Here is a 17,587-nt window from a genome sequence, read left to right as displayed (position 1 = left end):
AATTTAGGATCTACTTTGTATATTTCCAATATTTGTAGTAACCATGAGTGGGGTACACTATCAAAAGCTTTTTGGTAATCAATGTATGCATAGTGTAGCGACCTTTGTTTAGTTTTAGCTTGATATATCACCTCTGCATCTATTATCAGTTGCTCTTTACATCCTCGTGCTCCTTTGCAACAGCCTTTTTGTTCTTCATTTATAATTTTGTTCAGTGTTGTATGTGTCATTAATTTCTGTGTAATGACTGAAGTTAATATTTTGTATATCGTTGGTAGGCAGGTTATGGGGCGATATTTAGCTGGGTTTGCTGTGTCTGCTTGATCTTTAGGTTTCAGATAAGTTATTCCATGTGCAAGTGTATCAGGGAATGTGTATGGGCCTGCAATGTAACTGTTAAATAATTTAGTTAGATGTGAATGTGTTGAGGTGAACGTCTTTAGCCAGAAATTTGCTATTTTATCTTTTCCAGGGGCTTTCCAATTGTGAGTAGAATTAATTGCTTGGGTGACTTCATGTTGCAAAATTATCACTTCAGGCATTTGTGGTATCATCTTGCATGTATCTGTTTCTGCTTGTATCCACCGTGCATGCCTGTTATGTTGTACCGGGTTTGACCATATGTTGCTCCAGAAGTGTTACATGTCTGTTATGTTTGGTGGATTGTCTATTTTAATGTGTGTGTTATCTATTGTCTGCTAAAATTTCGTTTGGTTTGCGTTGAATGTTTGGTTTTGTTTCCTTCTATTTTCACTTTTTTTGTATCTTCTAAGTCGTTTGGCCAACGCTTGTAATTTCTGCCTCTTTTCAACTAATTGCTCTATCGCTTCTTGTTGTGAGATTTTACCCAACCTTTTCCTTTTTTTTTTTTTTTTTTTTTTTTTTTTTTTCTCCTGACATTTCATTTCCTATAAATTGTGTTAGCTGTCCGATGTCTTTTCTCAGTTTTCTATTCTGATCTGTAGCCTGTGTTGCCATGCTGGTTTTGCAGGTTTCTTCTGTGTGTTGGTTGGTTCTGATCTCTGCCTAGTGTGTATATTTAGTGTAGTGAGTGCTCCTATATAAACCAGTAGTTGTAACTCTTCCATAGTTGTGTTTTCATTTATTTTGTTGTGTATGATTGTGTTGATAGTTTTTATTGTTTTTTCGACTTGTGGGTTATTTGGCGGTCTATGCAAGAATGGTCTAATGTCTGTATTTGTGTCTTTGTATTCTATATATGTCAGCTGAAATTTTTCTTCTATATCTAACATGTGTGTTACTTCGAGTTCTATTTGTGCTTGTTCTGGTGGCTGTCTTAAGATTTCGTTTTCCTCTGATTGTTTAATTGATGCGTGTTGTTCTTTGTTTGTTTGCTCTGAGATGTTTGAGTCCATTACTGTATTTTCTTCTTCTTCTGATTGCACATTATTTTGTTCCAGTATTTGTTGTACTTGTTCTTTGATGTTTTCTAATTCTGACTGGGGTATCCTGTTATTTTTTATTATTACACGGATCTGATCAGCTAGTCATTGTTCTGTTAAAAATTTTAATTCTGGGTATCTGATAATAAATGTTGTGTATACTTGTGATCTGTATCCAGTTGTGTTGGTTCCTAGGTTTGTTGCTTGGTAATAACAGAACATGAGGTGTCGATTAACTTCATCTGACCATCTCATCCTCTGTCTTTGTTTTCCTTCTAGGGTGGTTGCAGGAAGCATATCCTGCAAAACACCTCTATTTGGATTTAAATCATTTTCTAGTTGGCTAGCAGTGTCGTTACCACTGTGGGCGGGCATAGGGTTCAAATGTCGTCCCCGACCATGACAGCGCTTTTCCGAGGCTTCTTTAGTTCTGTCCTGAACCAACTAATCACACTAAAAGGGGGGTTAGCCTTATTAGTGGTTTGTTCTTTTCGTCGCCTTTTATGACTGGCAGAACATACCGGAGGCCTATTATTATTATTATTATTATTATTATTATTATTATTAATTTCCAAGGCATAGTTATGCTACACACATAACCAATAATTAAGCTTTCAGAATGACACAGCCTATAAAATATTGATTCAACTGGTCAAGACTGACCGAAGTAGAATAATACATCTACAGGTTCATTGATCAAATCACTCGTAACAGTCGCATCATTCTGCACAGTTTTATCAAAAATCAACTATTCATGACCTTTTTCATTGCAGGTAAGTTTCACTCAAGGTGGGAAACCATCTCTATAGCTTATATGCTCATGGGGATATTATGTATCATCATACCATAAGCATATGTCGCATTACTTTCTGATCTCAGTTGGTTGAATGACTAAAATCTGAAACTACAATGGTTAGTTGCCCCTTTGAATTTATTAAGACAGTAATTGTACTACATTGCTTCCATGATACAACTTTTACTGGGATGGAGCAGTAGTTAAATAAGAAAATTGTGTTAAATTATACATCTCTTTCCTTTCCAGTTGTGATCCACTGAAATTATGTTACAATTACATTACTGTGATTTTATCTAGCAAGGAAGGGTGAAGACGTATCGTTTACAGCAGAAACACAAAAGTCACTCAAAAATTATGTTGGACTTCTAGAAAATTCCAGAAAAATATATAGAATACAACACAGGTGAAAAATAGCCAAAGGTCAACATAACAAGCACTTACCTCAGTGCTTCCAAGGAAGATGTAGGGCCAGCAGTTGGTGGAACTCCTCCCAGTGCAACATGGTGATGAGCAAGAGATGGTGGTAGTATAGGTTGAACTACTAGTCCAGGCTGCCCAGTATGATGATGAGAGGAGGTTCCAGAACTTGATTTTGAATGGTGAGAGTTCTGATGATGTTGGTGACTTGAACTCCTCCCTGTTGCTGGACCAGTTTGGCTCAACGGAAGAGGAACGTTCATTACAGATGGAACAGTAGCAGATCCAACCGGAGAAGATCTATCACTGGAAGTTGTCTGGTGGTGATGCTGATGATGACTATGTGAATGATGATGTGAATGGTAATGGTTGTTCTGATTGGAGGAAGGATGTGATATTGATGTAGAGGAGGATACGGATGATGAAAGAGTTGCTGATATGTGACATGTTGGACTAGATGTTCCAGAAGAACTCTGCTTGCTACTAACACTGATTCTGTGAACAGAGGCAGTACTAGAGGAAGTTGCTGAATGAGAGATTGCAACAGAATGACTGCCACTTTGGATACTTTGATGACTAGTTGATTTTTCTGAAGACAACTGTTGATGTGATGAATGATGTGAGGAGTGGTGGGAGGAATGGTGGGAGGAATGGTGGGAGGAATGGTGGTGGTGAGAGGAAGATTGTTCTTGAGAGTGATGACGTTCCTCTGCTTCATCCACAGGTGTGGTAGCAGTTTCCTGTCGTGTTATGCTAGTAGCATGTGTAGAATGATGCACAGAATGTGTTTCACTATTCCTTACTTCAACTTTTGTACTTTCATGAGAAGAACGATGTAAAGATGGTGGGGTAGGGTGATGAGGTGGTGGCTGAGGAAGAGGTGGCCCATATGGATAAGGAAGTGGATAACCATAAGCTGCATATGGATGAGGATGATGGTAAGTGCTGTGATGTGCAGCTGCAGCTTGTGCTGCAACTTGTGCAGCAAACAGTGGATGGTGATGCATAAGTGAATGTGGATGATGGTGAAGTCCAGGAGGTGCAGCAAAGGGCGAAGGATGGGGATGTGGAGTAGGATGTGGGTGTCCAGGTGAGGAGCTGCTTAAAGGTGAAAGCTGCCGTCCACTCTGAGCAGCCAGACTTGATGTCGGTGTGAGTCTCGGTGACGGTTGTGAAGGAGGCTGTGAACCCGGAGGCGTTCGCGATGTTGCTCTGGGTAAGGCCAGAGGAGGTGTACATGGAGTTGTCCGAGGGCTACTGGTCACCCCAGGTTGCTGTGTTACTGATCCGTGTGGTGTTCCTCCCCCTTGTTGATTTGATAATGACTGCTGCACATTTCCTGCCAAATGAATTTTTGGGGGTGGCGTCTTAGGCATCACACTGCTAAGGCTGTGAGGCCCTACAACAACAGAGCTCGGATAGCTCTCTGGTTCTCTCTTAATATTCTCAATTGAGGGTCCCAGAAATGGAGGTGCTGGCCCACTCGGCGAAGGTAGTCTCTGTGTATCTGAGCAGGTGTTTGCACCATTACTACCACTAGAGAGTGACTGTGAGGAAGACAATGCGGAACCAGTAAGGCTGGGAACCTTAACTTCTTTCAGAGACTGCAGAGGATCTGACAACATACGATCAGATGGTGTTATAACTTCTTGTTTAATTTTTAAGTTTTGTGGTTCATTCTGTTGTGGATTGCTTGATCCCCCATTTGTGCAGGGTGGAACTATGTGCAACAAGCCCACTGCAGATTTCTCTGGTGGCAGATTAGCCGATCTGTGGTGATGACTGTGGTGGTGGTGATGAAGCTGGAGCTGTTGCTGTTGTTGGTGGTATGACGAGTTTGACATATAATTGCAGTTTTGCTGAGATATACTGGTTTGACTTTGTTGTTGGAGTTGCAGCACCTGGGAAGGATGTTGCAGTACTGTCGGCTGCTGACCAGGAATCTGTCCTGAAGACTGCAGCTTTGCATCTCGGTTTTCATCACTGAAACTAACTGGTCTGTCTGAACCACCTGAAACTTGCACTTCAGATGTCTGCCTAATTACTGCAGTGTTAGAAGACAGATGATGATGATGTCCAACTATTTTTAAAAGAGGTGAATCAGAACAGTGCGATATACTGCCTGAGCTACCAGACGTTACTTGAGGTGCCTGCACAATATTTGACGAAAGTATGGGAGACAGAGGATCTCGAGCAGGTGATGACTGAACATTGGTTGACAGTTCCAATGCATGAGTTTGTCGATCCTCTCTCAGAAATGCTGGTTCGATTTTAATACATCTTGATAGTGGCAAGTGTGATGGCACACTACTGCTCCCAACCAGAGGTCCAATTTGATTATTCAGGTCAACTCCTACCAACGGAGAATTTCCAAGCATCTGCGATGGATTTGGAGAACGTGAGGTTTCTAGTTCCTCTTTTACAATGACACCCATATTGGACAAATTCATCTGCATATTTGACACTGCATCACTACTATTTTCAGATTCTTCTTTAATTACAACTTTCATCATTGCAGACATATTCAGAACTTCATCATTCATCTTGACTGCTTCCTTTTCTCGCTCCCTTCTATCAAGTGCGTCCTGCTGAAATTCTCGTTTTATGACCAATCGTGGTGGCTCTTCATCCATTAACTTATGTAATTTACTATCTGACAAACTTTTTTCAGTGCTTGATGTGCTTTCATCGTCAAGAGCACTGTAAGGTATCCGATGACTTGCCTTTGTATTTTCCTTAACAACACTATGTTTCATATCACATACAATACCATGAATTTCTTCTTGGGAGGTTGACTTGTTGCTTCTAGCATCATCAAGTGCACTTAAATTTGGAACTGGCACCTTCAAACCTACTACCGATATGCATGACACTGAATTTGAACTCACGTTTGGCAAGTTATTGTGAGCTGTCAACCCAGCTTCATTTATTAGAGGTTTATTACTGTTTGCATTAGCATTGTTAACAATGACAACAGAGCCTGCCACCTGTCCTGGTGAACAATGTCCAGGATTAGCTGCAATATTAGTTACTACTGAGCAGTCTATTTTATCTGAGCTTGTGCTCAATGATGGAGACTCTGATACTTTCGGGCTGTGACCACCTGACAGAGGACGTATTACGTCTGTTATTCCTTTTACATTTCCAGTGGACATAATTGTAACACTTCCTGTAATGGCTTCTGCAGCTTCACTTTCTTGTTCATTGTTTTCTCCATCATCTACTAGTGATCCACTATCTGTTGTCAAGCTCTCTGCAGGACTCTGAAATATAAGAATACAGTAACAATTACACATGGCATGAAAGGTTATGATATTCTGCACAGTAGATAGTTTATGGCTCTAGTGATTAACAATGCTTAAAGTATTAATGAAGAAAAGCTCTTCAGCTTATAAAGTCATCAGCAAGAGAAAATGGACGCAAGGAGAAAGTAGAATTATTGATACTGTGAGCTTTCACCTCATCAGGTGAGTGAATGATCCTCAAATTGTGTCACCCTTACATTATCATTAACACAAATATCATAAACATTTCGAGAAATGAAACCTCTTTGGAATATAAGCTCCATTAACTTCATTAACTTATTTTATATTTTGAATAGTTTTGCCATATAAAATATGTTGTCACAGATAGGCACAACAAAGAAACTGCTAAACAAGTAAGCTTTCGGTCAAAAGATATTCCTGAATTTGACAACATACACACACACATTCATGCAAATGCAACTCATACACACATGACCACTGGACCACTGTCTCTCTGGCTGTTGAGGCCAGACTGCACTGTGTATGAGTTGCATTTGTGTGAATGTGTGTGAGTATGTTGCCTAATACAGGAGAAAACCTTTCCGCCAAATGCTTACTTGTTTAGCAGCCTTCTTGTTGTGCCTGTCCAAGACTCAATACCTTCACTATATGGTGAGTAGCAATCTATCCTTTTCATACTATTGTCATTATTCCATCCTGGATTTTCTACTGTTTGATTTTCTGATACAAAAGTGACATTCCCACTCACTATCACATATGAAATTTTGACACCTGTAACTGCAGCCACTCCATGTTATTTTTCTTTTACTCACATTTATGAAAAGTGCTGTTATACAAACAATCTTTTAAGTTTGATAACTAGTGGAAGTGAGAGCAAGTCTCTATGTGGAAGGTGATCAAACACTTTCAAACTCCCCTGCCGCAGAAGATGTAGGATACATTTACAAACAGTGTCCAATTATTGTCACAGGTTTTTTGGGGGGGAAAAAAAACCACCTCATTATCCTAAGTCATATTCATTTGATCCCAGTACACTGATATCTTTTTATTTCAAAACTCACAAACAGAATTAAACTCCCACACCTCCTGTGACAATCTGCATAAATAAATACACATTATGTGGTTTACAGTTAGCTCCAAGGCTTTCAATTTAATACTACTTCTTACATGTCAACTCCCCTGTTTATTTAGCTGTGCAGCTCTTCACCTGGAGTAACAATGTTGAGACAAATGCACTCCACACCTTCCAATTCCAGAAAAATCCAAACTGAACACCAGTTCTCGGACCTCGACCTAATATGCCAATGCTCAGCAGCTTTAACTACTACACTATCATACTGTGGTTGAAACAGGCACAGCCTACAACCCTGCACATTAATTTCCTAAGCTGAAATCTTTGCACTTACTTGGTATGAAACTCACGAAAAGCATACCATCACACCATCACGCACAATTACTCAAAGATATCTGTGCCGTTCTTACATGTGAAATTATTCTGTCTGTATCATGCACTTTTACTACAAGTATATGATTTAGTTTCTGAAAACAGTCACAATTTGCATTTTTTATTCACTGCTTTCGCTCTTCAAATGAACAAGAGCATTATGAGAATATACACTGTAACAGATACAAATTGAGATAATAAAGAAAACTTACATTGACATTACATAATTATATGTTCTATTTCCAGTATGGTGATTTATGTTTAAAGTTGACTGGCAGCTTTATATATTAAACTGGCTGTACTATAGTACTTAAACTTATATTTAAAGTGCGTATAAAGTACAGTAGTAAATGATGACCCTGACAGTGCCAAAGATGAAATTGACTGTACAACAGTACTTGTAACGTCCATGGTATCGTGTATCCAAACATAATTCACAACATTTACATTTTTGTTGCCTCTTTTATGGGCCTGTGTATAGACATGTCATATCTGTACATATCTGCTTATCTTTCAAAAAATACAAGTAAATGATTAATGGAAAATCTCATATAAGATGTGAAACAAATACTAACAAAGAGATAGAGGGGCTGGCCAGTACTTACCTCAGCTCAGTACAGCCGATAGATACACATAAAACAGAACTGAAAATTTACATTCCTAGCTTTCGGAACTTTGTTCCTTCATCAGGGAGGAGAGAGGGGAAAAAAGGGAAGAAGGGAAAGTGGATTCAGTTACTCACAACCCAGGTTATGAAGCAACAGGGAAAGGTAAACAGGGAGGGTGCAAGGATGGAGGCATGGTTGTCAGAGGGAAGCCAAAGATATTCTACTGTAAGTACTGTGCCAGCTTCAACCAAAGAGGATGCATACAGAAGTAAAGAGGTATATAGTATAAAGATAAACACAACTATGTAGGATGAAAAGATGCGTGAATGGCTAAAGAGGAAAGGGAAAGAGGAGAAGACTGAAGAGTGAATGGGAGTGAGGTTGTTTAACGTAGGTTCAGTCCAGGGGGATGGCGGGATGAAAGGATGTGTTGGAGTGCAAGTTCCCATCTCCGCAGTTCAGAGGGACTGGTGTTGGGTGGGAGAAGCCAAATGGCACATACGGTGTAGCAGGTTCCTAGGTCCCTAGAATTATGCTGGAGGGCATGCTCCGCTACTGGGTATTGGGCATCTCCTAGGCGGACAGTTCGTCTGTGTCCGTTCATGCGCCCAGCCAGTTTGGTTGTTGTCATGCCAATGTAAAAGGCTGTGCAGTGCAGGCATGTCAGTTGATAAATGACATGTGTAGTTTCACACGTAGCCCTGCCTTGAATTGTGTATGTTTTACCAGTAGCGGGGCTGGAGTAGGTGGTTGTGGGCGGATGCATGGGGCAGGTTTTGCAGCAGGGTCGGTTACAGGGGTAGGAACCGCTGGGTAGAGAAGGTAGTCTGGGAATATTGTAGGGTTTAACAAGGATGTTACGGAGGTTAGGGGGGGGCGACGAAAGGCAACTCTGGGTGGTGTGGGGAGAATTTTGTCAAGGGATGATCTCATTTCAGGGGTTGACTTGAGAAAGTCATATCCCTGGCGGAGTAATTTGTTGATGTTTTCGAGGCCAGGATAATATTGGGTGACAAGGGGGATACTTCTGTGTGGTCTGGGGGTAGGAACATTGTTGTTGGATGGGGAGGAATGTATTGCTCGGGAAATCTGTTTGTGGACAAGGTCTGCAGGATAGTTGCGGGAGAGGAAAGCACTGGTCAGGTTATTGGTGTAGTTGTTGAGGGATTCGTCACTGGAGCAGATACGTTTGCCACGAATACCTAGGCTGTAGGGAAGGGAGCGTTTGATGTGGAAAGGATGGCAGCTATCAAAGTGAAGGTACTGTTGTTTGTTTGTGGGTTTGATATGGACATAGGTGTGGATGTGAGCTTCAACAAGATGAAGGTCAACATCCAGGAAGGTGGCTTGGGTTTTGGAGAAGGACCAGGTGAAATTCAGATTCGAAAAGGAGTTGAGGTTATGGAGGAAATTAAGGAGTGTTTCTTCACCATGAGTCCAGACCACAAAGATGTCATCTATAAACCTATACCAGGCCAGGGGAAGCAGCTGTTGGGTCTTCAGGAAAGCCTCCTCCATGCGGCCCATGAAGAGGTTGGCATAGGAGGGAGCCATCCTGGTTCCCATGGCCGTTCCCCTGATTTGTTTGTAGGTCTGGCCTTCAAAAGTGAAGTAATTATGGGTGAGGATGAAGTTGGTAAGTGTGATAAGGAACGAGGTTTTTGGAAGATCTTCGGGTGGGCGTTGGGAGAGGTAGTGCTCAAGGGCAGAGAGACCATGGGTATGTGGGATGTTTGTGTAAAGGGATGTAGCATCTATGGTGACAAGAAAGGTTTCAGGTGGGAGAGGAGTGGGAATGGTTTTGAGGCGTTCTAGGAAGTGGTTTGTGTCTTTGATGTAGGATGGGAGTCTGCGGGTGATAGGTTGTAGGTGCTGGTCTACCAGAGCTGAGATACGTTCGGTTGGGGATTTGAAGCCTGCTACAATGGGACGGCCAGGATGGTTCTCTTTGTGGATTTTGGGTAATAGGTAGAAGGTAGGGGTACGTGGCTCAGGTGGAGTGAGTAAGTCTATGGAAGCCGTTGTGAGGCCTTGTGAGGGACCTTGGATTTTTAGGATTTTTTGCAGCTCAGTCTGGATGGAGGGAATGGGATCCTGGGTAACAGCTTTGTAGGTTGAGGTGTCAGAGAGTTGCCGCAGTCCTTCTGCCACATACTCCACACGGTCAAGTACGACAGTTGTGGAGCCTTTATCCGCCGGGAGGATAACAATAGAGTGGTCTATTTTCAGCTCTTTAATGGCACGGGATTCAGCTGGGGTGATGTTGGGGGTTGTCGGGATGTTCTTCAAGAAGGACTGGGAGGCAACACTGGATGTGAGGAATTCCTGAAATGTCTGCAAGGGATGGTTTTGGGGGAGGGGAGGAGGATCCCTTTGAGAAGGCAGTCGGAACTGTTCTAGACAGGGTTCAACACTGGGTCTAGTACTTGGGGGGGGGGGGGGGGGCTGTGTTTGGGTAGTGAAGTGATATTTCCAGTTGAGGTTCCGGGTGAATGAGAGGAGATCTTTAACCAAGGCAGTGTGATTGAATTTAGGTGTGGGGCTAAAGGTTAAGCCTTTTGATAGAACAGATGTCTCTGGAGGAGAGAGGGATCTGGATGAGAGGTTTAGGACTGAATTGGGACTGGTGATATGTGGCATTTGACTGTGGTTATAGTTGAGATTTGGTCTGTGTGGGGTATGTGCTGGGATGGGGAGATTGAGTAGGGTGGCTAGGCTAGGTTTGTTGGCTATGAGGGGGGTTTGTTGAAGGTTCTGTTGTGGTTGGTGTTTGTGAGGGATAGGGAGAGGGACCCCACTTCTTAGGTGTTGCACTAGCACTGTGGATAGTTTTTTCAGGTGTTGTGTGGCATGGAACTCAAGTTTGCAACTGTCGTACTTGACCGTGTGGAGTATGTGGCAGAAGGACTGCGGCAACTCTCTGACACCTCAACCTACAAAGCTGTTACCCAGGATCCCATTCCCTCCATCCAGACTGAGCTGCAAAAAATCCTAAAAATCCAAGGTCCCTCACAAGGCCTCACAACGGCTTCCATAGACTTATTCACTCCACCTGAGCCACGTACCCCTACCTTCTACCTATTACCCAAAATCCACAAAGAGAACCATCCTGGCCGTCCCATTGTAGCAGGCTTCAAATCCCCAACCGAACGTATCTCAGCTCTGGTAGACCAGCACCTACAACCTATCACCCGCAGACTCCCATCCTACATCAAAGACACAAACCACTTCCTAGAACGCCTCAAAACCATTCCCACTCCTCTCCCACCTGAAACCTTTCTTGTCACCATAGATGCTACATCCCTTTACACAAACATCCCACATACCCATGGTCTCTCTGCCCTTGAGCACTACCTCTCCCAACGCCCACCCGAAGATCTTCCAAAAACCTTGTTCCTTATCACACTTACCAACTTCATCCTCACCCATAATTACTTCACTTTTGAAGGCCAGACCTACAAACAAATCAGGGGAACGGCCATGGGAACCAGGATGGCTCCCTCCTATGCCAACCTCTTCATGGGCCGCATGGAGGAGGCTTTCCTGAAGACCCAACAGCTGCTTCCCCTGGCCTGGTATAGGTTTATAGATGACATCTTTGTGGTCTGGACTCATGGTGAAGAAACACTCCTTAATTTCCTCCATAACCTCAACTCCTTTTCGAATCTGAATTTCACCTGGTCCTTCTCCAAAACCCAAGCCACCTTCCTGGATGTTGACCTTCATCTTGTTGAAGCTCACATCCACACCTATGTCCATATCAAACCCACAAACAAACAACAGTACCTTCACTTTGATAGCTGCCATCCTTTCCACATCAAACGCTCCCTTCCCTACAGCCTAGGTATTCGTGGCAAACGTATCTGCTCCAGTGACGAATCCCTCAACAACTACACCAATAACCTGACCAGTGCTTTCCTCTCCCGCAACTATCCTGCAGACCTTGTCCACAAACAGATTTCCCGAGCAATACATTCCTCCCCATCCAACAACAATGTTCCTACCCCCAGACCACACAGAAGTATCCCCCTTGTCACCCAATATTATCCTGGCCTCGAAAACATCAACAAATTACTCCGCCAGGGATATGACTTTCTCAAGTCAACCCCTGAAATGAGATCATCCCTTGACAAAATTCTCCCCACACCACCCAGAGTTGCCTTTCGTCGCCCCCCTAACCTCCGTAACATCCTTGTTAAACCCTACAATATTCCCAGACTACCTTCTCTACCCAGCGGTTCCTACCCCTGTAACCGACCCTGCTGCAAAACCTGCCCCATGCATCCGCCCACAACCACCTACTCCAGCCCCGCTACTGGTAAAACATACACAATTCAAGGCAGGGCTACGTGTGAAACTACACATGTCATTTATCAACTGACATGCCTGCACTGCACAGCCTTTTACATTGGCATGACAACAACCAAACTGGCTGGGCGCATGAACGGACACAGACGAACTGTCCGCCTAGGAGATGCCCAATACCCAGTAGCGGAGCATGCCCTCCAGCATAATTCTAGGGACCTAGGAACCTGCTACACCGTATGTGCCATTTGGCTTCTCCCACCCAACACCAGTCCCTCTAAACTGCGGAGATGGGAACTTGCACTCCAACACATCCTTTCATCCCGCCATCCCCCTGGACTGAACCTACGTTAAACAACCTCACTCCCATTCACTCTTCAGTCTTCTCCTCTTTCCCTTTCCTCTTTAGCCATTCACGCATCTTTTCATCCTACATAGTTGTGTTTATCTTTATACTATATACCTCTTTACTTCTGTATGCATCCTCTTTGGTTGAAGCTGGCACAGTACTTACAGTAGAATATCTTTGGCTTCCCTCTGACAACCATGCCTCCATCCTTGCACCCTCCCTGTTTACCTTTCCCTGTTGCTTCATAACCTGGGTTGTGAGTAACTGAATCCACTTTCCCTTCTTCCCTTTTTTCCCCTCTCTCCTCCCTGATGAAGGAACAAAGTTCCGAAAGCTAGGAATGTAAATTTTCAGTTCTGTTTTATGTGTATCTATCGGCTGTACTGAGCTGAGGTAAGTACTGGCCAGCCCCTCTATCTCTTTGTTAGTATTTGTTTCACAAAAAATACAAGTACATCTGTAAAAATTAAAATGTCTTTCAACATACATTATAAAAAAATATTTAAAAATTTCTTTACAAAAATGCATTCCGAACTACCATTTCTAAAAATATTTCTGTTAGGATAATACGGCAGGTATTATATTTTGGTTGATTATCTACAGCATTTCATCAAATAACTGGAAGAATCCATGCAAATTAAATTCACTTTGTTCGTTTAATAAATTTTGTGGTTTTTCTTCTTTCCTAGGAAAATGTCCATCTCTTCCAAAACATTTAAAAAGATATTCAAATGTGTGAGAGATCTTATGGGACTTAACTGCTAAGGTCATCAGTCCCTAAGCTTACACACTACTTAATCTAAATTATCCTAAGGACAAACACATACACACCCATGCCCGAGGAGGACTCGAACCTCCCCCTCGACCAGCTGCACAGTCCATGATGGCAGCGCCTTAGAGAGACATTTAACAGAGGACCTTTATCGTGATGTGGATAATTTTCAGGCTAGCTTGGATCTCATCCAATGTATGTTTAGTTGTTCTCAAATGTTCGCCAAATGCTGTATGATTTGAATTTAAACTGCAATGTTCTTTAAAACGTATTTTGAACACCCTTCCAGTCTGGCCAATGTACATGCTCTGACAATTCTGGCAACTCGTTTCATATATTCTTAAATTACTGTATTTGTCCTTACATATATTCTCTTTGTGTATTAGGGCATGTCTAAGGGAGCTGCTGCTTCAAAATGCTACTTTAACTTTCTATCTTGGGAAACATCTCTGTTACATGACCTTTGTATGTGAGTGTAATATACCTTTCCTTTTCTACTGGCTTGCCTATACTATTGTTTTTCTTTCATTTAACAATTGTCTCTGTAGTGTGATACAATATAGTTACATCATGTTCTTGGTAATTGTTCCTTAATGTCATACTTTTGGTTGTAATTCTGTTGCTCTGTCATTATCTGTGAGTGGTAACTGTAATAGTCTGTATAAAGCTGAATAGAAATATGCTTTTGTGCTGGATTAGATAATTTGAATTACTACCAATAATTCTAGCTGAATATGTAGGCTTCCTGTAAACTTTAAAAATACGTATCCCATTCGATCTACTAACTGACAAATTGAGAACATTGATGCTACTATCAGTTTCATCTTCAACTGAGAACTTAATTTTTGGGTGCATTTGAGAACAAGTAAACATACATTAGGTGAGTTTTGAGACAGTATGAAAATTATCCACACCGCAGATAAAGGTCCTCTGTTACAGGTTTTGGAAGAATTGGAATTTTTTTTTTAGAAAAGAAGAAAACCCCACAAAATCTATCAAATGAAGAAAGCAAATGTACACTCCTGGAAATTGAAATAAGAACACCGTGAATTCATTGTCCCAGGAAGGGGAAACTTTATTGACACATTCCTGGGGTCAGATACATCACATGATCACACTGACAGAACCACAGGCACATAGACACAGGCAACAGAGCATGCACAATGTCGGCACTAGTACAGTGTATATCCACCTTTCGCAGCAATGCAGGCTGCTATTCTCCCATGGAGACGATCGTAGAGATGCTGGATGTAGTCCTGTGGAACGGCTTGCCATGCCATTTCCACCTGGCGCCTCAGTTGGACCAGCGTTCGTGCTGGACGTGCAGACCGCGTGAGACGACGCTTCATCCAGTCCCAAACATGCTCAATGGGGGACAGATCCGGAGATCTTGCTGGCCAGGGTAGTTGACTTACACCTTCTAGAGCACGTTGGGTGGCACGGGATACATGCGGACGTGCATTGTCCTGTTGGAACAGCAAGTTCCCTTGCCGGTCTAGGAATGGTAGAACGATGGGTTCGATGACGGTTTGGATGTACCGTGCACTATTCAGTGTCCCCTCGACGATCACCAGTGGTGTACGGCCAGTGTAGGAGATCGCTCCCCACACCATGATGCCGGGTGTTGGCCCTGTGTGCCTCGGTCGTATGCAGTCCTGATTGTGGCGCTCACCTGCACGGCGCCAAACATGCATACGACCATCATTGGCACCAAGGCAGAAGCGACTCTCATCGCTGAAGACGACACGTCTCCATTCGTCCCTCCATTCACGCCTGTCGCGACACCACTGGAGGCGGGCTGCACGATGTTGGGGCGTGAGCGGAAGACGGCCTAACGGTGTGCGGGACCGTAGCCCAGCTTCATGGAGACGGTTGCGAATGGTCCTCGCCGATACCCCAGGAGCAACAGTGTCCCTAATTTGCTGGGAAGTGGCGGTGCGGTCCCCTACGGCACTGCGTAGGATCCTACGGTCTTGGCGTGCATCCGTGCGTCGCTGCGGTCCGGTCCCAGGTCGACGGGCACGTGCACCTTCCGCCGACCACTGGCGACAACATCGATGTACTGTGGAGACCTCATGCCCCACGTGTTGAGCAATTCGGCGGTACGTCCACCCGGCCTCCCGCATGCCCACTATACGCCCTCGCTCAAAGTCCGTCAACTGCACATACGGTTCACGTCCACGCTGTCGCGGCATGCTACCAGTGTTAAAGACTGCGATGGAGCTCCGTATGCCACGGCAAACTGGCTGACACTGACGGCGGCGGTGCACAAATGCCACGCAGCTAGCGCCATTCGACAGCCAACACCGCGGTTCCTGGTGTGTCCGCTGTGCCGTGCGTGTGATCATTGCTTGTACAGCCCTCTCGCAGTGTCCGGAGCAAGTATGGTGGGTCTGACACACCGGTGTCAATGTGTTCTTTTTTCCATTTCCAGGAGTGTAATTTACATGGATTCTGTGGGTTAATTGATGAAGTGCTGCATATAAGCAACCAAAATATAATACCTGTCTATTATCTTACCAGAAATATTTTTAAAAATAGTAGTTTCGAATGCATTTTTGTAAAGATATTTTTAAATATGTATTTTTATAATATATTTCGGAATACATTTTAATTTTTACAGATGTACTTGTATTTTTTTGAAAGATAAACAAATATATTATTTTTGGATACACAATACCATGGATGTTACAAGTACTGTTGTACAGTCAGTTTCATTTTTGGGGCTGTCAGTTTCATCATTTATCATCATTTACTGCTGTACTTTAAACACACTTTAAACATAAGTTTAAACACTACAGCACAGCCAGTTTAATTTATAGAGCTGCCAGCCAACTTTAAACACAATCTTTAATGCTGTCAGCCAACTTCAAGCGTAAGTCACCAAACTGGAAATAGAATATGTACTTTACATAATGTTAGTGTGAGTTTTCTATATTATCTCAATTTGTATCTTTTACAGTGTATATTCCAATAATGCTCTTTTTCATTTGAAGAGCGAAACCAGTAAATAAAAAATACAAAGTGCGACTTGTAACTGTTTTCATAAACTTAGTTTTAAAAGTCGCTCCCCCTGCGGGAAATGCCTGCTCTTGCTAAAAGTACATGGTTGTCAACACATAGTTATCCATTCACATGTTCACTGCAGATGTCAGTGCACTCACTGCAGAACAAGTGACACAAAGGGTAAAGAATAATTCCATCCATTCCATTCTCTCCACACACTGTGGTGAAAAAAGCTATTGGTGTCAGTGTCTCACAGCTGGCAAGATCTTCGTTTATAGCAAATAATGCTCATATGTCGTCTTGGAATGAGGAATGAACAAATACACATATCCACATTTCCAACCTAGTAAGATAAAGATGAAAGTTGGTTTTCAAGCCACTCTTATAAATAACTAAACATTAAAACTTCTTTTACTGAAAATCACTTCTACTTTTACATGAAAATGAAATGATCATATGGCACTGTTGGCCGGGAGGCTCCATCCGGGGAAGTTTGGCCGCCACGTCGAGGTCTCACTTCAGGTGACGCCACATTAGGCAGCTTGTGTGTCGGGGATGATGATGAAAGGATGAGGAGGACAACAAAATACCCAGTCCACAAGTAGAGAAAATCTCCAGCTTGTCTGTAATCGAACAGGAACCCACTGTATGGTAGGAAAATATGTTACTGTTCAACTAAGCAGGCAGACTCTAGTTATACATTTTCCACTACCATGATCAAGTGAATGAAAGCCCTCACATTATTGCCCATAAACAATTGTTTTCAGACTCAAAATCATTAGAGATTTTTATAACCATTTTCTTTGCCTATGGCAGCTGTAAATAATCCACGTGAAATATGAAAGACAACTTACCTCATACAAGGCACTGCCATGAAGTTGTAGGAAAAAAATATGCCCTTTGCTTTTGGCAAAGGTGGGAGGAAATTTGGAGGAGACAGTGGCAGATAAAAACAGAAAAGATGACATGTGTTACTCAAAACATATGAAAATCAAATAACTGATTTGTGACACTACATGTGTGAAAGATCCAGAGGAGTAGTTAGTGAGAAGAAAGTACGAGGTGGAAGAAGGGATGGGTGTTAAGTGAAATGGAGTAATAAGATATCTGTTGGCTATGTAAAAAAAAGAAAGGAAGATATGAAGTCCATAAAAAGATAATAAGCCATCTTCTTAAACAGAGTACAGTTTCATGACTAAAAAATTTGCATAAAGTACAGCT

The 17,587-nt window shown here is 42.6% G+C and overlaps 1 protein-coding gene across 1 annotated transcript in view; it reads right to left on the bottom strand.

Annotated features, from left to right (window-relative positions):
- Nucleotides 1-17,587, bottom strand: part of LOC124721362 — a 187,081-nt gene that overhangs the window by 76,838 nt on the left and 92,656 nt on the right. Inside the window, 1 exon segment of the mRNA XM_047246296.1 lies at nucleotides 2,641-5,879. Within this exon segment, the coding sequence (XP_047102252.1) occupies nucleotides 2,641-5,879 (3,239 nt within the window).

This window comes from Schistocerca piceifrons, chromosome X, assembly GCF_021461385.2.
Source record: "Schistocerca piceifrons isolate TAMUIC-IGC-003096 chromosome X, iqSchPice1.1, whole genome shotgun sequence".
In the NCBI taxonomy this organism is placed as follows: Eukaryota; Metazoa; Arthropoda; class Insecta; order Orthoptera; family Acrididae; genus Schistocerca; species Schistocerca piceifrons.
This window is presented reverse-complemented; position numbering and strand designations above follow the sequence as displayed.